General features: G+C 49.1%; 1 protein-coding gene across 17 annotated transcripts in view; it reads left to right on the top strand.

Moving 5' to 3' along the window:
• The window catches only part of ablim1b (actin binding LIM protein 1b), a 62,491-nt gene that overhangs the window by 26,553 nt on the left and 11,821 nt on the right, over nt 1-24,117 (top strand). For 4 of the 17 annotated variants that reach the window (XM_018762646.2, XM_018762645.2, XM_018762651.2 and 1 more), the window contains exons 3-13: nt 2,841-3,024; nt 3,109-3,218; nt 5,913-6,039; nt 7,501-7,594; nt 13,654-13,741; nt 13,994-14,052; nt 16,252-16,329; nt 18,302-18,457; nt 21,198-21,233; nt 21,335-21,464; nt 23,897-24,001. In XM_018762646.2, coding sequence (XP_018618162.2) covers nt 2,841-3,024; nt 3,109-3,218; nt 5,913-6,039; nt 7,501-7,594; nt 13,654-13,741; nt 13,994-14,052; nt 16,252-16,329; nt 18,302-18,457; nt 21,198-21,233; nt 21,335-21,464; nt 23,897-24,001 — 1,167 coding nt within the window. Of the gene's footprint in view, nt 1-2,840; nt 3,025-3,108; nt 3,219-5,912; nt 6,040-7,500; nt 7,595-8,279; nt 8,305-13,653; nt 13,742-13,993; nt 14,053-16,251; nt 16,330-18,301; nt 18,458-18,824; nt 18,870-19,177; nt 19,220-19,953; nt 20,002-21,197; nt 21,234-21,334; nt 21,465-21,861; nt 21,973-23,896; nt 24,002-24,117 lie in introns of those variants that run through there. The other 13 variants (XM_018762641.2, XM_029250069.1, XM_018762640.2 and 10 more) reach the window with 7 other exon arrangements.

The following is a 24,117-nucleotide window of genomic DNA, read 5'->3' as shown; positions in this document are numbered from 1 at the left end:
TAGGTTATATTTTTTTTCTTGTCTTGCACTCAAACTGTCTTTTGTTTGTTTTGTACGGAAGCAGAATATTTTTGTTTCATACTCAGGCGGTATGTTTTGTTTCGCGCTCGAGCAGAATTTTTCTTGTTTCGTACTCAGGCGGTATTTTTGTTTCGCGCTCGAACAGAATTTTTCTTGTTTCGTACTCAGGCGGTATTTTTGTTTCGCGCTCCAGCAGAATTTTTCTTGTTTCGTACTCAGGCGGTATTTTTGTTTCGCGCTCGAGCAGAATTTTTCTTGTTTCGTACTCAGGCGGTATTTTTGTTTCGCGCTCGAGCAGAATTTTTCTTGTTTCGTACTCAGGCGGTATTTTTGTTTCACGCTCCAGCAGAATTTTTCTTGTTTCGTACTCAGGCGGTATTTTTGTTTCTCACTCGAGCAGAATTTTTCTTGTTTCGTACTCAGGCGATATTTTTGTTTCGCACTCAAGAAGTATTTTTTGTTTGCCTCATACACAGGTGCTATTTTTGTTTGTTTCACACTTTTTCAGCTTTTCACCTTTCTTTCATTCTCAGGTGGCTATTTTTGGTATCGTGCTCAGGCAGTATTTTGTTTGTGTTGTGCTCAATGGTATTTTTGTTTGTTTCATGTTCAAATTGTACCTTTTTGTTTTCCATTTGCGTGATCTTTGTGTTTCGTACTCATGCGGTTTCTTAGTTTCGTTCTCAGGTGGTGTTTCTGACTGCTTCACGCCCAGCAGTATGTTTGTTTCTTGCACACCCGCAGCATTGTTTGCTTCACACTCGAGGAATGTTTCCTCACACTCTGGTGACAGTGTTTGTTTGGTCCTGCTCTGGGAAGTGTGACCGTTTCACAATCAGGGTCTTCAGGGTCCTCAGTAATAGGGTCCTCAGAGAGGAATGGAAAAACGCCCCCTGGAGCCTGGGAATGTTTCTTCTGCTGAAAAGATTCGTTTACATCAAGAATCTGACACCACTTTATGTGCATCTCACTGTGCACCCACCTCCTCCTCTCTTTCTCTTTACATCTATTCTCCGCTATGGTCTATAAATGCTGAGGCGCTGAGCTGCGACAGACCGGGCCAGACGGCCACTATTTCAGTCTGTCTTCAGCTGCAGGAACTGTGAAAAAGCCACGCAGCCCAAAATAGCTTTGCGCTTGGTTCCATAGGATAGGCCCGTGGTGGGGGTCTGCAGTAGTTGGAGGCAACTATGCAGGTGTGTGTACTACTGATCTGCAGCTGGGGTCTGATGCTAGGTTAGATACCACCTGAACTGCTACCTGGAGATGGGGTCGAGGAGATGCGAGCTGGTGACCTATACTCCGGCCTAATGTAGCAGCGGTAAAATCACAAGAACTTTAATTTTTTCTTGGGGAAGCCCCCAACTGGGCCAGAGGCCTTACTAACAGTGAAAGGAGAAACATTTCTGTCCGTCTTTCTTCAGCACATTACCATTATTGGAGACAAAAGCGTTAAGTGGAGTACAGTGATTGCAGTGACTGCCACAGGTCTGTATCCCACAATGGCACTAATCGACCAATCACAACACTGCATTCCACTGTGACCAGTCCACCAATCACAGCTCTACATCCTACAGAGATGCCATCTGACCAATCACAGCCTCGAATCCCAGCCGACATTAATCCACCAGTCAAACTCCTGGGTCCCACAGTGTACCAGTCCACCAATCACAACACTATGTTATACAGAGATGCCAATTTACCAATAACAGCACTGTATGCCATAGTGGCCTCTAATCCACCAATCACTGTAGGCATCAATGTTTCAGTCACCACCCTGGGTCCCACTAATCCACCAATCACAGAACGTGTCTTCAGCCGAACACTAATGACCGCTACTGACTAATTATAGCTGTTTGTCCCACAGTGAAAGACCTGCTTATTCTAACTTATTCATGCAGGAAACTCTTCGAGTTATAATTTATGTATTTATGTTTTCTGTATCTGAGTTTGAGACTCTACACAAGCGATTTCTCCCAGCTCTTTGGTTACATAATGGGAGGAAGTTCCAGCATCCTGTTCAGATGAAGTAATAACTTAGCTGAGATTGTTCTCCCGAGTTTACATCATCACACTGGTGTATGCTCTTACTGAAAGCTTACGAGTTCAATAGAAGGAAACTCGTTTACAATGGTTGCCTATAATGATCAGACTTTGCACTTATCTCCCGGAAGTGCGGCCAAGGTAACTTCTTGTCAGAGTGCTCATAATGGCCACAATGGAACAGGGGCATGGTCAGCAGGTCTTATCCCATTAGGCCCCTAGGGGCAGGGCTTCGGGGCCTACGGTATAGACCAAGGGAGGGGCCTGTCTGTTTGCCCCTCTCACAGCCTACAACTAGCAGACACAAATGCCCTGGTTTCAAGGAGCCGCAGGGTACCCTTGATGGTCTGACCTCGGTACCCCATGCAAGAGAGCCGTGGTATGGAGGAGAGGGAGCAGAAAGGACACGTTTGGGGCGAAGTGTGGCAATGGAATGTGGCTAAATAAAGCGTCAAGGGCTGCTGGAAGTCACACGCCCAGAGAAACAGATTCTCCACGGAAATATTTGAGTTCTGCGTGCAGCTGTCACTATTCCCGGTTGCCGCCCTCCGGTTCCCACCCGGGTCGCAGCAGTTGCTTCAGCCAGGGAGCAGCAAGTTTCGTGACCCCGCCCCTATGTGGAATGTCTCACTTGATTGGTTCTTCGTGCACTTCCCCTGCGCGAGATTGGCTGACATTTGATAGACCAGCTTGGTCCTTGAACCCTGCGCCACAGCACCTGTGAGAGGATTTACCCACAATGCAATGGCTATCTGACGGCTGGCCCCCTCCCACAGTGTGCGGCTGCGACCTCGCCCAGGGTGGCTTCTTCATGAAGAACGGCGACTACCTGTGCACCCTGGACTACCAGCGCATGCACGGCACCCGATGCAACGGCTGCGGCGATTTCGTTGAGGGAGAGGTGGTCACGGCCCTGGGCAAGACCTACCACCCCAACTGCTTCGTCTGCACCCTGTGCAAGTAAGGCACTCGGTGGGTCTCGGGTTTGACTGTGGGCGGGAGTGTGTGTCTCTCGTGTGAATCCTCTGCGTTTGTGCCCCGCAGACGGCCCTTTCCTGCCGGCGACCGCGTCACCTTCAACGGAAAGGACTGCTTGTGCCAGCGCTGCGTGCAGCCCATGTCGCCGGGCCCCAAAGACATCTGTGGTTCGAGCAGTGAGTGGCAGCGCCTCTCACCCCACCCGCATCTCCACCCCCACCCCGCTCCATCGCTGTGCTAGAGCAACTCAGGTTAAGTAGCTTACTTCACCGCACTTAGAGTGCGACCTCAGCTGAGACTGGGCCTCGCGACGTCCCGATGGACCGCAGCTAGCAGTGTAGGACTGCTGGAGGCCACTGCATTACATCACATTTGCATATTTCCATTAATTAATTTAGCTGACACTTTTCTCCAAAGCAACTTACAATGTTAAGCTGCTTACACTGATTTAGCTATTTATACGGGTAAGTACCTTGATCAAGGGTAGCACAACAGAAGGTGGGATATGAACCCGGCTTGTTTTCGACCAAAGGCAGAGGCTGTAACGACTACAACCCCTGCTGTTGATTAATCAGATGGAGGAGGTCCAGGAGGTGTTTGGTCCAGGTCCCGTGGACTTTTGGTGGACAGGTGCTCCTCCTGTTAGAGAGAGTGTCCTGGGCCCATCTGTCATTGTCATCATTATCATCGTCATCTTCTTTTGGCCTCCTGCTGGTGATTGGTCGGTTTGGACAGCTAGGACATACGAGATGTGTGATATCAATGGATCTGCTCAGCCTCCCTTAGCACCAGTGGAACCTTCCGGCGTTTGCAAGCCGTGAGCCGGACCTCAGCGTTGTTCTTCTGGGAATCCGGCCAGCGCATGTAAATCCACGCAGAGCCCCCTGTGGGACTCTTTATTAGTGAGCCGGGAATAAACCAGGCGATAATTTGACCTCCGGGGAGCAGAGAAGGTGACGGGATGATGGGGACGAGCCGCCTGCGGGGGTGGTAAACAAAGCCGGGGGGTTTTCGTAGGGAATGTGGCTGATCCGGGGGTGGCTGCAAGTGTGTGTGTGTGTGTGTGTGTGTGTGTGTGTGTGTGTGTGTGTGTGTGTGTGTGTGTGTGTGTTTCTTGGGGTTCCTGAGATCCTCAGCTGAAGATGTCGGAATGCTGACAGTGCCGGATGCCTGATGCTGCTCTATGAGGTGGGACTGCACTCCCCGTGCTCAGTCCATCCTCTCAGGAGACCATGCCACAGCTTGTCCCACAGTACTTCCAAAACACTCATGTCAGTGTTTTGTGGTGTTGCGCAACAAGAAAGGCCCTTTGTGGGACCACCTGTTCTTCACCCCGGCGCTCAAAGTCCCTCTTTATATCTCTGACCGCCAATTTGTCTCAGGAAGCTGCGATTCCCCTGTCACTACGGTTGTGTTTGGTGTGTGGTGTTTGCTTCTGGATGACCGAGTCGCTCACCATCAGATCCTTCAGGTCCTGCCGGCTCAGCGCTGGTACGGCTCTAAATGCCCTGCTGGCAGACTGGGTTTTTGATTAATAGTCACCCATCTTGATTTAGGACGACCGTTGAATACAGACTTTATACAATAATGAGAATCATCTACACCCAGTACACTGGCTCCTTATGTTACGGATATGAATTATTTTCTGTAGTGGCGCACCGTGACCTCCGAGCCATTAGATGGCAGTAAAGAGCACCTGAACTGAATAGTAGTGCGGGGCCAACTTCATTCACCTCATTTCCACAGTGTTTACAGCTCGTGTCTCGTGTTCCTGAGTGCCAGTGATCAATAGCAAGATGAGGAGCGTTGTTTATGAGATGAATCAGTCAACAATCAGTCCTGAACAGGAGTTTGTGGAGATGACATTTTTATTTCCAGTCACTTTTAATTTCAGTTTAGGTCAAAGTTTAAGAAAAATGTAATAATAAAAAGTCAAAGTGTTATTTATTTTCTGCATCTGAAATTTTCACTGAGTTATTAACATTTTATTGATGGGCAATTAGTGGTAGAAGTGACTTTGGTGATATGAACTAAAGGAGTTAGAGCCAGACTTGTGTTTGTAGGCTGAGGAGCCGGTGTGTAATAAGGAAATTCAGGGCGTGTCTCTGTCTGCCTGCTACACGGCAAACACACATCCTGGCAAAGTCGGTTACTGAGAAGGCGCTCGCGTTTCTGCTTGAGTGTTTCCTGTTCGTCGGACAAAGGCAGCAAGAGAGCAGGACAAGGACACACACTTGCACATGGATTCTCGTCCCTGTTGCTATGGCACCACGGAACAGTCTGGAACAGGTGTTGTAAAGGTCATTCACCACCTCTGCGTACCTCTGATGCTCCTTATGTCTCAGAGCTCCTCGTGTACACACACACAGTGTCTCATCTCTGGCTGTTAGTGCTTCTCCCCCTCCCACCTATGCATTTAAAAGCTTTCAGCCGCACCCTGCGGACATGAATAAAACAGGACAACTGAGTCGCTACCCAGAATTCTCTTTCATCTGCTTCCTACTGCTTTCTATTCTGGCTGCGACTGATGATGTGTGATTCATAGTTTTTAAGTCCCCGTGTTTTCGGTCCATGTCAGTACCGGTGTGTAAACATGTAGGAGGACCTCCTATGAACACATTTACATGCTGCACTTCACTGACTGGTTCTAATGGCACCTGCATTTCTGCTTGCCTTTGTCTGTCCTCTGGCCTGTGTCGCCCCCTAGTGGTGGAGTACAGATAATTTGTTGGGCACTGTCTAGTGTGATGTCCAAAATTGTAGCATAACTGTGTAACTAGTGTGACTCTAATGCAACTCTGGCATAACTCTTTGTGTGTGTATGTGTGTGTGTGTGTGTGTGTGTGTGTGTGTGTGTGTGTGTGTCACAGGCTGTGCTGGCTGCGGAAGGGACATTAAGAATGGTCAGGCTCTGCTGGCCCTCGACAGGCAGTGGCACCTGGGCTGCTTCAAGTGTAAAGCCTGCGGTAAAGTACTGAGTGGGGAGTACATCAGCAAGTGAGTACTGCTCTACACACACACACACACACACACACACACACACACACACACACACACACACACACACTCTGAATACTCAGCCCTTATATAACAGGGTCCCATTCAATGAAAAACCACAACAGCTTATGAAAATATCCCCTTTTTCACACAACAGACTTATTTAGTCCAAAAGCATTTTGCCCTTTATGTGGTTATTTTACTCTGACGACGGGTGTTCCATTCTGTAAAATGGACCACAGCAAACGCTCCTTCCATAACAAAACCAGCTACTACTTCCTGCTTCCTGTCACACTGACAGTTTCAACCAATCTCGACGCTCGATTGAGGTAAATATAATTTCACAACTGAAATAGGAGATTCAATACTAATTACTGTTATTAATGTTATTACTCTTACAGCCGCTCGGCCTGTTTCCGTGTGCTTTTCGGTTAGAACTGGAGAATTGCCATTAACGAAATTAGCTGGAACTTTTCTCTAAAGTGACTAACAATGTTTTTACGCTAATCTGCTACTGTTTACACAGTTGTACAACTGGGTTATTTTTGTTGTTCCCGTTCAGGATAAGTAGGCAGAAGTGGGAATCAGACATTTGTTACAAAGCGCGTCAAACAGCAGGGTGTCGGTGTCTTTGCGTGTATACACACGCGCACAATATGTTATATATGTGTACAGTGCTGCTTGAAAGTACGCGAAGCCCTAGTTTTACCACGAAACGGTTGTTTAATAAGAAGCGGTGTTTCTCATGTGACATAATCGGTGTTTAATGACAATTCCATATGTTGCTTTAGAGGAAATCGTGTGCGTAGTGGAAACGCACAAGTAGTTCAGGTGCAGAAGAAAGCGAATCCCAAGTTGCTTTGGTTAAACTGAGTAGTTAAGAAGAATGAGGTGTGTAAATCATAATCATTTGTTAATTGTGCCAAGTTTCTTTTAAGAGTTAAGGTTTAGATTTTAAGTTTAATATGTTATACAAGGATAATCATCTCTATAGGGTTCACATGCTTTCAAGCAGCACCGTATGTATGTATGTTGATTACTGATGTGCCATTGTAGTTAGTCATGTTTACACATACAGTACGTGTATTCTTGAATGTTTTCGAACTCACTCTGAGTAGAATGAGAGTAAAATTAATTTGTATAACTTGCGTGAATATAAACATGTGGTTTTCAGCCCAAAGTACTTTTTGTTAATTGTTTTGTTAAGTAAAAAGATGGGGGCGTGGTGGCGCAGTGGGTTGGACCGGGTTCTGCTCTCCGGTGGGTCTGGGGTTCGAGTCCCGCTTGGGGTGCCTTGCGACGGACAGGCGTCCCTTCTGGGTGTGTCCCCTCCATCTCCAGCCTTATGCCCTGCATTGCCGGGTTAGGTTCTGGCTCCCCGCGACCCCGAATGGGGCAAGCGGTTCAGAAAATGTATGTGTATATGTATATGCGTCTCTGTATATGTGTCCCACTTGTCAGGGACGGAATGCCGTACTGCGAGAAGGATTACCAGATCCACTTTGGAGTGCAGTGCGAGGCCTGTCACCAGTTCATCACGGGGAAGGTGCTTGAGGTACGCACACCTGCTCACCTCTCACTTCCTGTGTGGAGGCGCCTCTGTGTTTGGTGGTATGAGATTTTTATTTTTTTTTTCCTTGGACAATGTTACTGAATAAAGAGAATTAAATTTCACATTAGAGCTCTCATACATTATAAATCACCCATGAAAAACAAAATGGGTTCCTGCAGAATTCAAATTGAAATTCAAGTCCACATGTCAGTTCTAAAATAAAAAATGCATCCATTTAAAAAATAAAATGAAATGAAATAAGTAAACGTGAAATCTGAATAATGAAAACAATTCTAGCAAATAGTTTTAGCTTCGTGGGATTTGGACCACTAAAAGGTCCGGTGCAAACAGTGTATTGTGAGCTCTCGCACACTGAGTCCGTTCAGGGTTGAGTCGCGGCCCCCCTCTCCTAATGAGAAACCCGCCCAGCTGCGTTCCAGTTGGCTCATGTAGGAGGAGGAGGAAGAGGAGGAGGAGGAGGAGAGGGTTTAGTGCAGAGCGGGAGACGCAGGGAGGAGAACAGCACCAGAGGGGCCCTCACTGAGAACATCTCAACATCAGTAGAATAACAGTGAAAGAGGAGGAGAATTTTTTTTTCCATCTAGCCTGACCAGCATAGACGCACAGACACACACACACGCGCGCACACACGCGCGCACACACACACACACACACACACACACACACACACACTCAAACTTGGCCTGCAGAAGGTAAGACTTAAGCCCGGTATTACTATCAACTTGCACATGCTGATATTTGAACAACGGCTTAAAGTATGTTGAAAATATTAATCATAGAATAATACTTCTACTGGTGTGTGTATGTGTTTCAAACGGGGAAATGATGGTGAACTCTACACTATGTATGTGTTTGCACGTCTAAATGCCATTGCTGGTGTTGCGATAAAGTGATTTGAATGGCCGTTCCGGGAGAAGAGCAGCACCGATAAGGAGGCTCTCAGAGCTCCGAGATGGTTTTACCTGGAGTTTGAACCTGAGTTGTTGCGTGGGGTCCTGCAGGGGCTTTGGCCTTTGGATGTCATGTAGATACTGAAAGAGTCACCAAGGTCATGTTGTGTTGAATGTTGCTCTTATGACCGAGCTCTCATGATGGCAGTGTGACCCGAGGAACATCGCGGTGCTGCATGGAACATGTTTGGTCGCATGATAGCATCCAGCAGGAGTGATGGGGCCACAGTCAGGTGTCATTGTGAAGTGTGTCACACTTTAAAGATGATCTTCCTGCATCTTTTTGAGCCGCTGCTTTAGAGAGATGTGACGGGGTCACGGGGACTGCAGTTTCCATCTTATTGAAATAGGTGGACACCTGGAAGGACTGTTGGTGTTGCCCTCGGTGTTTCAAGGTGTGGCCAACAGAACCGTCTCCTGGTGGATATGGCTTGCTAGTCGGTCCTCAGACTACGAATCAGAAAGTCCTGCACAGGTGGGTGTCATGACTGAAGCCACACCCCCAGGACCCCCTTAAGGGAAGCAGTTCTCTTACCTGGGAGTATCTGTGACTGGCACCATGCCAGCAGAGTCGTTCTCAGGCCACGCTTTTGGGTCCGCACCATGGACTCTCATCCTCTAAAGTCCAAGCCGGTGAACTGTCCCCCCCGGTGTGCCCACCGCTGCAGCACAATAAGTGTAATCGAGCTGAAAACTCAATAAAGCAGTTAACAGATATCTCATGATGAGAGTCACATGAAGCTCCGCAGAAACCTTGGTAGATAAGCCTTGGCAAGAAGGAAAACAGTTCCTCCTTCGACTCACAACCTCTCTTTGCTTCCCGTTCGCTCATTTTCCCGCCTGTTTCCTTTTTCCTCTCTCCTGTTCCCTCTTTTTACCTCTTTTTCCCCATGTGTTCCCTCTTTCTTCTCTGGTATTCCTTCTTTTTTTCCTGTTTGGTCTTTTTTCCCTCCCTTTTCCCATTTTCCCTTCTTTTAGCTTTTGCTCCCTCTATTTATTTTCTTTCTTGTAATCTCATTTCCCCTTTTCTTCCCTCTTTCTTTCCCTCTTTCTCCTGTGCCGTTCCCTTTCTTTCCATCCTTTCATTTTTTTCCCCTCCTGTTCCCTGTTTTTCCCTTTTTTTCCCCCTCTTTCCTTTCTGTTCCCTCTCATCCTGCTCTTCTCTTTCATGCATTGTTCCTTGTTTCTGGATCACCAAGGAAGAAATGACCACATTTGGCCTTGGTCAAGGCATATGCAGCGGTCTGTGTGTGTGTGTGTGTGTGTGTGTGTGTGTGTGTGTGTGTGTGAGAGCGAGAGCGAGACGGAACTGAACCCTGTAAGGTCCCTTGGGACAGATGTCCGAGCCTGGACCCAGCCTGCAGTCTGTTTCCATGGTGACATCACCATGTTGCAGTTTGGGAATGCGGAGCTGAAGAAGGCTGAAGGTGTGTGTGTGTGTGTGTGTGTGTGTGAGACAGCCTCACCTATGGGCACTGGACTTATCTGAAAAAGAAGATGAGAGGAGAGACTTCTCAAGTGCAGCCCATCCAGCCCCTTTCCGATCGTAGGTCTGCTCTGTTGAGTGCTGTTGGTGTTTGTAATTACCGCAGTGAAATTGCCTGTTTAAGGTAACAAGTGCGGCTGTTTTTCACCATCAGTTGGCCCTCTGACAGCCCCGCCCCTTGGATGAGCGCACTTTTCAGTTACATTTATTTCTTTGATTCTTTTCCCCAACGTGACTTCCGGTGATTCCATTTATAAAACAGGATCATTTTTACTGTATCGGTTCAGGGTAAATATCTTGCCCAGGGGTACTGCAGCAGGACATGGGATTCAAGCCAAGGTCCACTAAGGCCAAAGGTAGTGGCTGTAACCATTACACCACCTGACTTGCTACCTGTTCTGCTGTGGTAACAAGATGTTCCCTGAACCCTGTGTTGTGCTTGAGCCTGAAAACACTCCTGCAGCACCCCCTGCTGCCAGCGGGGCGCCTGGCATGGACTCGCTGTCCCACACACTTCTGTGTGCGGATATGTGCGGCTTGGCCTGGATTGTCAGCATCTGGTCCTGCTTAGTGTCTCTGTGCTGGGAGAGGGTGAGAGAACATCTCATTAGAGCCGAGTTAACGTGGCCCTTGTGCTCAGCTGGGAGGCACATGACTTCAGATTCTTGGGACTCTTTGGTTCAAGGACCTCAAGTGCTTTGTGTTCTCAAGACTCTGGGTTCGAGGATTTCGGGTGGGTTGGATTCCTTCCAAAAGCCTCTATGCGGTAGTGTGGCAGTGGCTAGGTGATGGACAGTTACCTGGATGTTGTGTTCCCTTGTTGTCCTCACTGTGTCCAGCATCACTAAGGACGTGATGGACTCTGACTTCTCCTGCGCTCCGTATGCAAATCACGTCATTATCATTCCTGCCTTGTTACTGTGGTGGGAGAGCGACTCGGGTATTGAGTCATCCGTTTGGCTGTTGAACCTCTCCTCTCCACAGCCGTCCGTACACATGGACTTGATTTGACGGTTCGTTTGGATTGCGCCCCATCGTCTTCCCCCAAAGACACAGCTGCTCTCCCTTTTGCACCAGGGCCATGTGATCAAACCAGGGAGTGTGGGTTCGAATAGACGAGCAGCAGCCGAGCGGAGGACAATGGGGTGACGTAACGCAGTCAGTGGTTAACAGCCTGACGAAGCTCCTGGATTAATTTTTTTATTGTGGGAGAAGGAATCTTTATTACATCAGTTTTCTGCGTTTAGGGGGGCACAGTGGATTTGACCGGGTCCTGTTCTCCGGTAGGTTTGGGGTTCGAGTCCCGCTTGGGGTGCCTTGTGGCGGACTGGCGTCCCGTCCTGGGTGTGCGTCCCCCCCCCGGCCTTATGCCCTGAGTTGCCGGGTTAGGCTCTGGTTCCCCACGACCCTGTATTGGATGAGCAGTTCAGAAAGCGTGTGTGTGTGTGTGTGTGTGTGTGTGTGTGTGTGTGTGTGTGTGTGTGTGTGTGTGTGTGTGTGTGAGATGCTGTGTGTTTTCTGTGTTTGAAAGCCACACCCCCAAGGCAAAGCCTGTCTCTGACTGGCTGAGACCTAGGATGCCTTCGTAACAACCAAGATGGGAGCAGAAAAATGTGAAATTGAGCCGAAGTCCAAACATGCAGCTCCATACTGACTCACTCGAAATAGCTTCTGAAGTTTGCAGAACATGAAAAATGATGTCGTGGCTCGCTGCCATGGCAACAGGGGCGGGAAGTTCGAGGTCACGTCTGTGTAAATTCCTGCGTCTCTCTTGCGGTGCGTCGTGCTTCGCTAGAAGTAACAGAATCCTCGTAGGCTTCTGGAGGCACCTGACCTTTGACCCCCACTTCAGTGTTATGGCAGCGATGTTGTTCGTGCAGAAGTCGTTCGTGCCGCGCTAGGAGGGGGGCTTGGGTGGTCTGGCCCAGACTGCTGCTCACTCTGCTGTCCCACGGTGATGTGATACTCAGCATGCGAGAGCTATGTGTAAAGGTAAATGCCTCCAAGTCCAAAGGGAGCCAGCGGGATGTGCGTTCACAAGGAGCAACTGCCGATGCACTGCCCAGGAGCACGCTCTACAAATTGAGCAGCAGAGGGCAAGACGGTTAGAGATGTGCTCTCCAATGTCGGGTCTGAGACAGCAACAACTGACGACCTGAACGTGACAACATGTCAACATACCCTGGTTTCAGCACACCTGCAGCGTGATGGAGCTATTTGAATGGCTCAAGCTGTTGGTACATAAGTACACAGTAACACGGGAGCAAAGAGACAGTTTCCAGAAACTCAAAGGGTGAAAATATGTTTAATAGTCACTATGGTTACATAAGGCCACTGTGCCGTGCTTAGTGTCCCAGCTGGTCTCCTGCAGCCTCTGAAGGCTCAACGCTGCTCTGTGTGCGCTTATCAGACCCTCACTTTCCACCTGAGTCCCCATGTTTGCATCCTCTGGTATGCAGATGAGCAGAGGAGATATCATTCAGCTTTGTCCTCTGGAGGCACCGGGCTTTTGCAGGTGGCCTGAGCGTCTCACCTCCCCAAGGCCTGCGACCACCGCCAGAGGCCCACATGGGTGTGGGGCTGAGCCAGTGAGGCAGCAAATAGGAGTAGGGAATTGGGTAAAACAGGGGTGACTGGAGGGAGCTCCATTCCTGCTCAGGATATGTGGAAGCAAGAGGTTTGGAGGAGAACAAGGAAGAGGAGAGGAGGAGGGTGAGCCTCTGAAACAGCCCGTGAGATACCGAACCTCCGCTGGGGTCTGGAGCTCCACCCGCCTGGATCATCTCACCCTCAATCGCTTCCAGACACATTCCTTGCTCCCATTTCGGGAGGCCCCCGAGAAAAAAGTAAACAACGTCCAACGATCCCCATAGCAACTGGAGCAGGGCACAATGGAAATAGCTGTTTCTGCTCCATTGTTATTTCTGAGAGAATGTCTCTCATCTGGAAGGACTTAGAGAACAGCTGGAGGGGCTGGTGGGATGGATGGGATCTCAGAGAGCTACAGTCCGAGTGCAAACGCTGCATGTCCGGCAGCATCAGCGCACTGGAGGTGAGACTCATACCCAACCTGGTGTGGAAGAGCTGCGAGGGAACTGAGCTTCAGGACATAGCGGTAGGCTGAGGCAGGACAGTTAGAGCAACCAGCTTCAAAAACACATTGAGAAACACAGCAAAACACTGTAAGAGCTGGACAAAGCTTGGGGTCCCTAGGGACAGTGCTGTTGGTGGCTCCCATAGGAGAACCTGTGGAGCAGATCTGGTGCTGTAGCTCCCTCATAGGGTTCACAAAGCACAGGTGGTGGACAAAAGAAAACGCGATCGCGCCGGGGGGCAATATGGGATGATGTTAAACAAGTCGCTGCCTTCCTGACATGGCCGCTCTGGCCTTTCTACACATACCTGTGTGTGTGTGTGTGTGTGTGTGTGTGTGTGTGTGTGTGTGTGTGTGTGTGTGTGTGAGGGCACATGGATGTGGAGAGTGGGAGATACACACACCTCTTTGCTGCGGTGCACATCTTGACCATGTTGTATTTACAGCCCTATTCTCTGTGTGCGTTTGTGTTTGTCATGTGTATTGTGACCCCTGTGACCTCTCTCTCCAGGCAGGGGACAAACACTACCACCCGAGCTGTGCACGATGCAGCAGGTGCAACCAGATGTTCACAGAAGGCGAGGAAATGTACCTACAAGGCGAGTGTGTCGCATGTGCACGCTGTTATTACACACAAACGTGGTACACATGTATGTCTAACATATAGTGGAATTATTGCATGTCAGCACCAAACACACGTGAATGTGTTCTGCACCAACGTGGATCACAGATGGATTGTTATTATTATTATTATTGTTGTTGTTTGATTTTTGTTTAATTGTTATTTATTATGTTTATTATGTTTATTTGGTATTGATGTTTGCGGCTCATGGGTGTTTCCTCCCCCGCAGGATCCACCGTCTGGCACCCCGACTGTAAGAACAGCACCAGGGCGGAGGAGAAGCACAGGGTAGGACTTATTGACCCCTGGCGCAAGTGCAGCCGGCGCCTCGCGCTGGTGACAGCGAGAGCACATCACGGAAATCTTGCCTTTGTTCATGTTTTCTTTCCCAGAAGTCCAGGCGGCGGAGGCCCAGGCCGTCCCCGCTCGATATCTTTTTCCCCCCGAAACAAATAGACACTCGGGCTCGGGAACCACGCCGGCCGGGTGTCGGCCTGGAGGTTTGCCCCCACTTGCTCCTTCCCCTGACCGCGCCATGCCGCTGCGGCTAACCCCTTTCGCTCTTGCTTCTGTGAAAGCAAGCAGTCTGCGTGTGTCTCACAGGCCACATCAGGTGGCCACCAGGGGGCGCTACGGCACATGCAGGAAAGATAAAGCCATACAGTTCCGCTGAGCCCTGGTCCCAAAGGGCCCTGGACCAAACAGGGCTCATCAGTCCCGCGCTTCCTCCTTCGTGCCGCTTCTCTAGCCTCCCGTCGAGAGCCACCGGGCACGAGGGTCAGAGGAGACATGAAACAGATGTCCGAGCTGCGACATCACTTTCTGTCCCTCATCTGTGTTTCTAGGGTGATTGAAAGCAGGACACAGCAAGGCTTCCTTAAGAGAAATCAGTTCATTTCGGCTCATCTAAAAATATATTTCCTGACTTACATTTCGCCAGACGGTCGGAGCGCAGCTGGTTTGAAGTAGCATGTTCGCTCAGCACATGGAGGGCGACGTGACATCTGAACCATGAGGAACACGCCACTGCAGGACACATGTGGGAAGGGATCCCAGGCTGGAAGTGTCAACCCCCAGCTGTGCTCCTGATGCTCTCTAGTTTACTCTGTGGTTCAACTGTTGAGTAGATACTGGGGTCAGGGGCAGGCCTACGACCATGGCAGACACAGGGGTTTCTGGGTACTGTGTGGCTCCTGCATGGGGTTCCCCCATCCACCCGTCTTCCTTTCCTTCACAGCTCCTACCTCCCTCAGTCACCAGCCTCCACAAAACAGAAAGGCAGGTACTGTACTCGCTATTGGCTGTGCGGTGGCATCCCCATCCGGCTGCTCGTCATACCTGCCCCCTGTGGGAGGAGCTCATGCTCCTATCATATGCTCCGCCTCCACCGAGTCTTGGTCACCATGGAGATACACGCACGGAGGGGCAGGGCTGGGGCTGGGGCTGGGGGGTGCTTCTCTCTTAGGAATTGTTCCAGCAGGAGTGAGGCCGGCTCACGCTGTGGTGAATGGGGAACTGTCAGCGTTCCTCAATGCTGCCGGTCCTCTTTATTGGCACGATAGGCGTTGAAACAATTCTCTACCTGCCACTGCCCCTTGTGGACAGTAGAGGGGCTGCAGTGGCCATTGAAGGACTTGCTGCTCACAGAGGCCGAAGGGAAACACGCAGAAACACGCGTGTTGCTTCTCACAGCAGCGTCCTCCCATTTCTCACCATTTCCACTGGTAATCATGAAGGTGTGTGTTGAGTTCACAGTGCTGTGTTCAGGCTCGTTTGCCTGCAGTTCTCACAGCAGCCACTGGGGGGGGGGGGTTTGCCCTCTCTTGGTAGGTATCCTTTTGGTCACCAGAGCATCAACATTAGAGGAACTCAGAGAATAAAATAAAAAAAAAAAACCCTTTAGGTTCTCAGCAAACATCTCCATGTGGTACCATTTGCATTTCGTACCATGTTTACATTGAATGTGTGGGAGCAGCGGTCCTTCAGCACGACCACTGTGGTCACATAACAGATCGCTGCTGCAGGCCTCTGAGCTCCTTCTCCAGGACAAGCCCCTGTAAAGAAACTCAGCCATGTGTCGCCTCCCTTCAGATATGGATTCAGAGCACGCCCCCCCCCCCCCCCCCCCATTGCCTTCAGGAAGGTGGTGGAATCATCTGGAAGGGGTTCGCTTGTAAACGTGGGGGCGAAATCATATCTGAAGGGCCTCATTCTGTGTGCCTGGCCCATGTGGTACAGCATTGATGAGATGCTGCTGGCTGCTTGAGGATGAAGGCCTCTGCTCATCTTGAGGAATGAGAGGAATGGCATGGACGGAAGGAAAGGTTGGGCCTGATACTTTCTTTCCCGCAGACGGACTGTTTCCACGCAGAGCGTTGCGCATGGTGTCTCCTGTGTCTGTACGCCGACACCATGAGCTCTGTTACGATGAACGTTTTTTACGGTTGAGCTAATTCGCTGTTCTAAATGCGTGTCTTCTTCTTGCAGCCTACGAGGTCCTCGTCCGAAAGTGTTTGTTCCCGACCTAGTTCAAGCATACCTGGCTCACCGGGTCACACCATCTATGTAAGTTGTTTTCACCTGTTTACCTGCTCGCAGAAAATTTCCGCATCCAGTATCAGCCAATCACCAACCACAGTCTCCAGAATTAATCATACACTTATGATAACTTTGCTTCGGAACACCTAACCAGTCACCACAGAGAATTTTTTTTTCACCAATCACAGGTGTTTTTACAGTCAACCAATCAATGGACAGTTTTCTCCACCCTCAACCAATCAGAGGGTTCTTTTCTGAACTCCACCAATTGCAGAGAGTTTTCTCCATCCTCAACCAATCACAGTATTCTCTCCAACATTAAGCAGCAGTACATTTTTTCTCCTGTCCACCAGTCACAGAAGTCTTCAACCCTCAACTAACCACAGAGTGTTTTTTCCACCTTGAACCGATCATAGAGCATTCTTTCCAATCTCTGACAATCGCAAAGCATCACCACTGTACACGTATGTTCTGAAATAGACCAATGCATTTGACGGCAGTCCTCTAACACTGAAACAGCACAGCCATGGTGCTCCAGAGTGTAGGAGCACAGCTGGTTTGTCATGGTCCTTCCAAAGGGGAGAGAAATGTCACTGATCTGATCTGTGTGAGGGACCTCTGAGCCCCACATTGACCACTGTAGACCACCAAGCCCGGGGAACCTGGCGCCCTTCATGTTATAAATGACTCTGCTTCCACTACAGTCCTCTTACGGTATGTAGTTCAGTAACAACCCAGCTCTTCCAAGATCTGCCCAAGATCACCCATCCTCTGGCCCAGAAATGTCCCGATACTGGACTGTCTGCCTCAGTTTTACCCACCTTCAGAATTGTCTACCCCAGTAACAGCTCCTCTTGTCCACCCTTGGCACCCCCATTCAATGTCCAAAATCTTTGCCCCAGTAACTGCCCCTCTTCCATTATTAGCTACAATACCTGCTTATCTTCAACAATCACACCTGCAACAAGTCTACCTCCTTCAGCCTCCTCCTTTGTATCAACCAGTGTCTCCAGAACAAATTCGAGCCCTCCAGTTGGTGTCACCTTTGCCCCTACTGCCCCCCAGGACCCATGTTCTTCCAGATTTCTGGGTAAATCCCCACTGTTTGACTGACCTTCCTGAGGTACAACATCTATGTTCATGATAATAGACTGAATCCATGTAACTGGAGTGTTACAAGATGGTTACTGATAAACCCAACCAGTCACTGACTGTAGTAACACATTGCAATCCACCTTGTCATTTGTAAAGACATACAGAGCCCAGAAAAAATTACTGTGGTAAAATACCACACTGAACTCACCCTTATTTGACCATGAGAGCTGATCTGAGACAAAATTCACTTGGTCCTTGGAATCATCAGTAGATCAAGCCCAGTCACTGGTTTGGAATTCTCCATCTTTTATTAGAAGCTTAATAGCTTTTATTAACTGGTTCCTTTAGCGACCCCCTAAAAGCTGGACGTGTGGCTCTGTCTATGCATTAGGGCCGAGTATCTGTAATTCCATGTGTTGGCCTCTACTGTTCCCTACACCGCCATGTGCTCATGAAGGAATACACAGGTCTACAGAGTTTTGGGCCTTGGGTGTGAATCATTCCCCTCCAAAGGGGTGTAATGACCAGGTTGGGAGTCCAAAAGTGTTGCTGTGCCACCAACATCCCTGGAAATTTGTTTTAATGTCATAACCTTGAGTTCTTAAGAAGAAGTTGGCTTCCTGAGCTCTAATGGAGGCCCGAGCCAAGCTGTGATTTCCAATTTCGGACAACCATGAAATGTCTCCGCTGGGCTCAAATGTGATTGGACCATGAATGGGGCATCAGTGTGCCCATGTTGGCTCCCTTCAGTGACTGTCTGTGAAACGGTGTGGCGTGTGCCCTGGTATCAGGTCCTCAGTGGGCCTTCCTGAGCATGGCGGTGGGTGTCTGTGCCTTGAATCCAGGTGCGTTGTGACTGACTTCCTGTCCCTCTGTCTATGTGTCTGTCTGTTTGTCTCCCCAGGCGAAAGTAGACAATGAGATTCTTGATTACAAGGATTTAGCTGCCATCCCCAAGGTCAAGGCCATTTATGACATTGAGCGCCCAGATTTGATAACATATGAGCCCTTTTACACGACCTCCCTCGATGAGAAACAGGACAGGCAGAGTGCGGGAGAGGTAAAGCACCTTCAGCCAGCTCTTCTTCTCCACCGCTCATCCCTGTTTCCATCCCTGTTTCTCTCCTTCATCTTGACAATGCCCCACCATTCTATCTGCATGAACCTTCTTGCAGCATTGAGGGGACTTTGTGTAGCAGGTAGGGGGCTGTGCGTCAGTTAGGTCTATCTGAAAGAGTATGAATGGGGCCACGTTGGGGATCCCTGAAGCCCTCTGTTTCACAGCACCTCTGATGGACATTGTGTGGGTTTGCCCATGGGTTGTCACCGCACTCAGAGTGTCGCAGGTCGTGCCATTGGATAGGAGGGGGACACTGGCTGGTAGGACGTAGGAGGAATCCCCTGGTCATTTGCCTTTCTATCGACAGCCTCCCGGTGCCAGGAGAGAGCGTTCCCCTCTGCCGGAACAGCGAGTAAGTGGCCCCCTGGGGCCCTTGGGCTAAACCCCCCCGCCACCACCAGCTGTCAGCTTCCCTCCCACCCCCACCCCACTAACCATGTGCTGTTCCTCAAAGTTGCTGCTAACTTAGGGAAACATTCCGTTCAGGTCCCGTTAGATGCTCTCTGTTCTAGAGGCTGCAGTTGCTCTTGTAGTGCTGGTCTCCAACATGTGTGAGTGTGTGAGTTTGTGCCTGTTTTGATAAACACTCTATCACAGACTATGTTCTGTAGTCAGTTTGAGCTCAAACATCCTCCTTGCTCTTCAACTTCTTCTCAACAGCCCCCCAGTGCTGGAGGCCCAGGTGTACCTGAGCATAAGAGTGTAAGTGAGATCATAATGGACACATTCCCATTGAGGAAAGCTAACTGAGAATCACCGATCCACTCAGCTAGTGAAGAGCAGTCAGTTAGACTGATCAGCTGGCTTCTGGCCCAGTATCAACCCAGCACTGAGTGTGACTGAGTGTGAATAGGAAGGTCAGTGGCAACTGTATGAGTATACTTTAGAAGTTTCTGTGGAGAGACGGTCAGGTTTATCTATAGTATGAAGCAGAAAGGGTCAGTAATGGTCAATAGGGGGAGGTAATGGCCAGTAGGAGTCAGTAAGGGTTAGTAGGGATCAATAGGGGTCAACTGGGTCATTAGGGGTTAGTAATGGTAATTAAGGGTCAGTGAGTGTCAATTAGGTTCAGTAGGAGTCAGTAAGGGTCAATAGGGTTCAGTAAGGGTTAGTTGGAGTCAGTAGGGGTGATAAGGGATCAGTAAGGATCATGCCTGCTTTTGGGATGTCAGATAGGTCAAAGCTGGTGTATCTCTGGTGAATGTGGAGAAGGGGGAGAAGATCAGGACTAAATCGTCTCCCACAGAGTTAAAGGTCAAAGTTATATGTCAAGTGTGCATGTAGCACATCTCATTAGCATCTCATTAGTGTCGACATGGTGTCTTACAATAAAACAGTTTGCTAGGACCACAGCATTGCCCTCAGAACTGGTCCTCGTGACTCACAAAGGTCACGCTGGGGTAAATCATAATACACTGACCCTCTCTGTCAATCAGCAGCCCCAGACTGCAAGATGTGATCAGTCTCCAAAGCCAGGCCAGAGAGTAAGTTGGAATCAGATTGTGACCTTTGACCTCAGGAATGAACTAACCCCTAGCACCTTGCATGGCCATGCACCACTCTACCGCTCTAACAGAAGAGACTAAAGGACTTTTCAGGTGACACTTGACCTGCATCTTGTCCTGCAGTGGGATGGGTATCGGCTACCCTCACCATCACTGTCTCTTTGGAAATGGTCCAAACATGGACCGTCAAATGGAACTTCTTCATGAGCTAGAGTAGTGGCTTTCAGCTAGGGTGCCATAAGATTGGCCTAATTTTGCCTTGGCTTCATGATCTTAATCATCCTCTTTCATTTTTTCTACAAGTATGAACTCTAATGGCAGAGCCTTAAAAATGTTTTTGAGTAGATGTCCTTTCTTTTATTTTAGTACTTATACATAATTAAGGTGAACAAATATAATAGTCACCATCTGCTTCACGTCAGTTCCTTTACTTATCGTTGCCCGCAGTCCCATACATGATCGGTTTCTCGTCGTCTGATGTGTCGACTTGTCTGAAAGACATAACTAGTCACTTTATTACTCATTAAGAGGACACTATCAGCCAAGATTAAGTGTTCTCATGAAAACTGCTCGTATAGGAAGTTCTGGGTACCACAGAATAGGGTATATGACTTGAGGGTGCTGTCACTTGAAAAAGATTGAGAACCACTGAGCTAGAATAACAAGGCATGCATTTCTCACATTTTATTGATGTTTTACACATGTTACAGGTATTAGAGGGTACTAGATAGTTTTGATGTTGAATCTATGAGAAGAAAGTGTGTGGCTCCTCTAATGAAGGGCAAGTGGAAAAATCATGATACCACCTTTGCTTTGGTTCCCAAACTGCCAAAGACCCTAAAGCTCCAGGTGGTGGTGTGCATGAGGAGGTGTGTGTCTCTGAGGGTGGTTTTGAGAACAGGTAGGTTTACCGGTGTCTTTCCTCCTCCCTGCCCACCCTGGCAGCGAAGCACCTGGTGCCGATGTTACAAAGACGTGAGAACATTCCCATGTGAAGTTCCTCTTAACTTTGTATGATCTCACCTAGGGCTGTGCTGAGCTGCCATCTTCTCATTTCTGGCTTTTCACACCTGCAGCATCTGCCTCGCCGGCCTCTCGGTTGCCATGGCAACTGCTTTGCTATCTGACCTTCATTTGAAGAAAGTGAACGTTTGCCTTGTGTTTCTGTCCTTTAGTCTCCGAGGACCCTGTCTCCAACCCCGTCTGCAGAGGTACGGCTTTCTGATGCAGTGTCGTGGGACCACGCCACTCTCCTTGTGCCCCATGTGACCGTGCTCCCACTGATACCCTCTGCTGTGTTGTTATCCACCAGGGCTGCTACGACATGAGAGACCGCATCATCCAGAGATCCACCAGCCAGGGCTCCATTGGTTCCCCTGTCTACAGTCGCCATAGTTACACGCCCACGCTGTCACGGTCTCCCCAGCATTTCCACCGCCCTGGTGCGTTCTGGGACGTGACTGTATGGTGTGGGACATCTAAGGGGTGTCTCTGCAGGGTCGTCCGCTTGTGGGGAAACTGATCAGCATAACAACACAGACACATACTGGGAGTCCAGAGTACATCCAGCTCAGGTGGAACTTCCTTCCCCGGTGTCTACGCATGTATGTGTGTATCGTCTCTGTGAGCCGCTCCTCGTTGCCCTAGCAACCCACTGGCGGTCATGTGATCCTCATTTTCTGCGGTCATGCTGAGGTTGTGCTTCCTGGCAACTCCTTTCTGTGTCTCCGCCTCTTTGTTTCTCCGTCCCGCAGTGTTTTTCACTCCTCTTTTTTACTCCTCCTACCCTTCCTCTCCCTCCGGCTTCCCGTCCTTCTGTCGCTCCTCCCCCTTCCCCAGAACTGTTGACCGGAATGCAGAAGCTCTGTTCGTCCTTGCGCAGTAGCTCCGCCTACAATGACTCCCGCCCCACCTCCCCCTTCCGCCACCACTTCATGCCCCATAACAAAGGTAAGCGCCCCCTGGTGTTCAGGACAGGACAGGCGCTGTCTGTCCAGTTGGATCCAAGGCCATTCGGTGTCCCATCCAGTTTGAGGGTCACGTACCGACGCACATCTAACAAGCTACACACACACCTAACCCCCAGAGCCCCCTCTCATATTCAGGCATGGCTGACATAGGTTTTCTGGTTGAAAAACATTTCATTCCATCTTTCACACCTGTTTGACTCATTGACACACAGGATGTCCTCCCAGCTAAGGGACCACTGCATGTCTTCGAGTGTGTGGGAAAAGTTTTTACGTTTACTCTAAAAGCACAGTACACTGAGTCCCCGAATTACAAGCATAGTAGGAACTGCAAAACAGTTTGTATGTCAGTTTGCTTGTAACTCAGGATTTATTGTTGAAACAATATGTAAAATATAGACGCATGCAGTGGTCAAACGGTCAAAAGACAAATGTCGGAAGAACAGAAGTTAACAATTTTGATTGTGATTCCTCGTTTTGTGGACCCTTTACTGCCTCTATGCTCTTTCAGTTGTGCTGAGCTGGGTTAGTAAACACAGACCAGCAGGAAAAAACCAACATGAACCATGAAGTTGCATTCAAGCTTGCCCATTCTGCCATCAGACCAGGTCTGTTAGTATCTTCGGGGACACCTGGCACCGTAGTGGTTAGAGCCGCTGCCTTTGAATGCAAAGGTTGTAGGTTCGAATCCCTTTTCCAGCTGTAGTACCTTTAAGCAAGGTACTTACCCTAAACTGCTTCAGTAAAATTACCCAGTTGTATAAATGGGTAAATCAGTGTAAGTAGCTTAACGTTGTAAGATGCTTTGGAGAAAAGCATCAGCTAAATGAGAAAATATGTCGAGGACTTACTTTATCATAATGCCACGTTTTGGCACAATCAGCAATGATCAGATTCAACATGTAGCAAGAGCTGAGTTACAGACAAACGGCCAGTTTTGCGGGATATTCAGTGCACGCACATACTGGATAATAAACCACCTTCATTATGGAGGATCAGTGGTCTGCTGCTAATGGGAACCATTCCTCAGCACTGGAAAACCTCATTGGACCAACTGTAGTCCACACTTATATACTGTTATACATATACTTTAATACTTCCACAAATATGTACTTTACTGTAGCATAAAGACAATAAAAGTAAATTGAGTTGAACTGAATTTGAATTGAAAAACACACACACTCGCCACAAGCACGCGCTAAAACTAATGCATAAGGCTTGTCCACCTAACACACAAGTACACACACATGCACCGACACAGCTGCATGACCCCTGTCCGCCTTTGCCTGTCTAACACTAGAGTATCCCACCTGCGTAGCTGTGTTGCGCTGCGTCTGTATCAGTGTGGCGTATGCATGGTGTTGTTGTGATTCCTTCAGGGTTTGACCACATCACAATCCCGGTCATCATCTGCTCTCCTATCTGCTTGGAAGTCCACTCATTTCAAGGGCTTCATCTGCAGAAGCAACACACATAATATAAGGTCCACTTTGCCTACATTGAGGGCAGCAGAGCCAGTTTTACCCTAAGGTCATGGTGAGGTCAGCAGTGGAGCCAGTTTTACCCCAAGGTCATGGTAATGTCAGCAGTAGAGCCAGTTTTACCCCGAGGTCACAGTGAGATCAGCTGTAGAGCCAGTTTTATTCTGAGGTCACATTGAGGTCATCGGTAGAGCCAGTTTTACCCCAAGGTCACACTGGGGTCAGCAGTAGAGCCACTTTTACTCTGAGGTCACATCAAGGTCATCAGTAGAGCCAGTTTTACCCTGAGGTCACAGCAAAGACACAAACTTCAGACCTCTTTGACTTTCTGCCTTCAGGCTGAAATTTTTGCCCCAACCTGCTCACTTTCTTTTGAAGTCTCTCTGCTCAGTCTTACACTTCTTCCCCCATTTCTCTCCCTTGGAGGCGATGAGCCGTCCAGCGGCCGGAGTTCCCCTGTCCCTTTACGGCCCGATGGCCGACCGGTCACTCCGACTCTCACTCTCAACCCTAAACATTTCCATGTTCCAGGTAGGGCTTCCCACAGGCTCCTTTTCAGTATCCGCTTGTCCCTCCATCCCTCCGTCCCGGCTGTGTGCGTCTGTCTCCATCACGTGTCCATCACATCTCCATCACGTCTCCATCAC

This window comes from Scleropages formosus, chromosome 3, assembly GCF_900964775.1.
Source record: "Scleropages formosus chromosome 3, fSclFor1.1, whole genome shotgun sequence".
NCBI lineage: Eukaryota > Metazoa > Chordata > Actinopteri > Osteoglossiformes > Osteoglossidae > Scleropages > Scleropages formosus.
The sequence above is the reverse complement of the archived record's forward strand: the minus strand, read 5'-3'. Positions and strand labels throughout refer to the sequence as shown.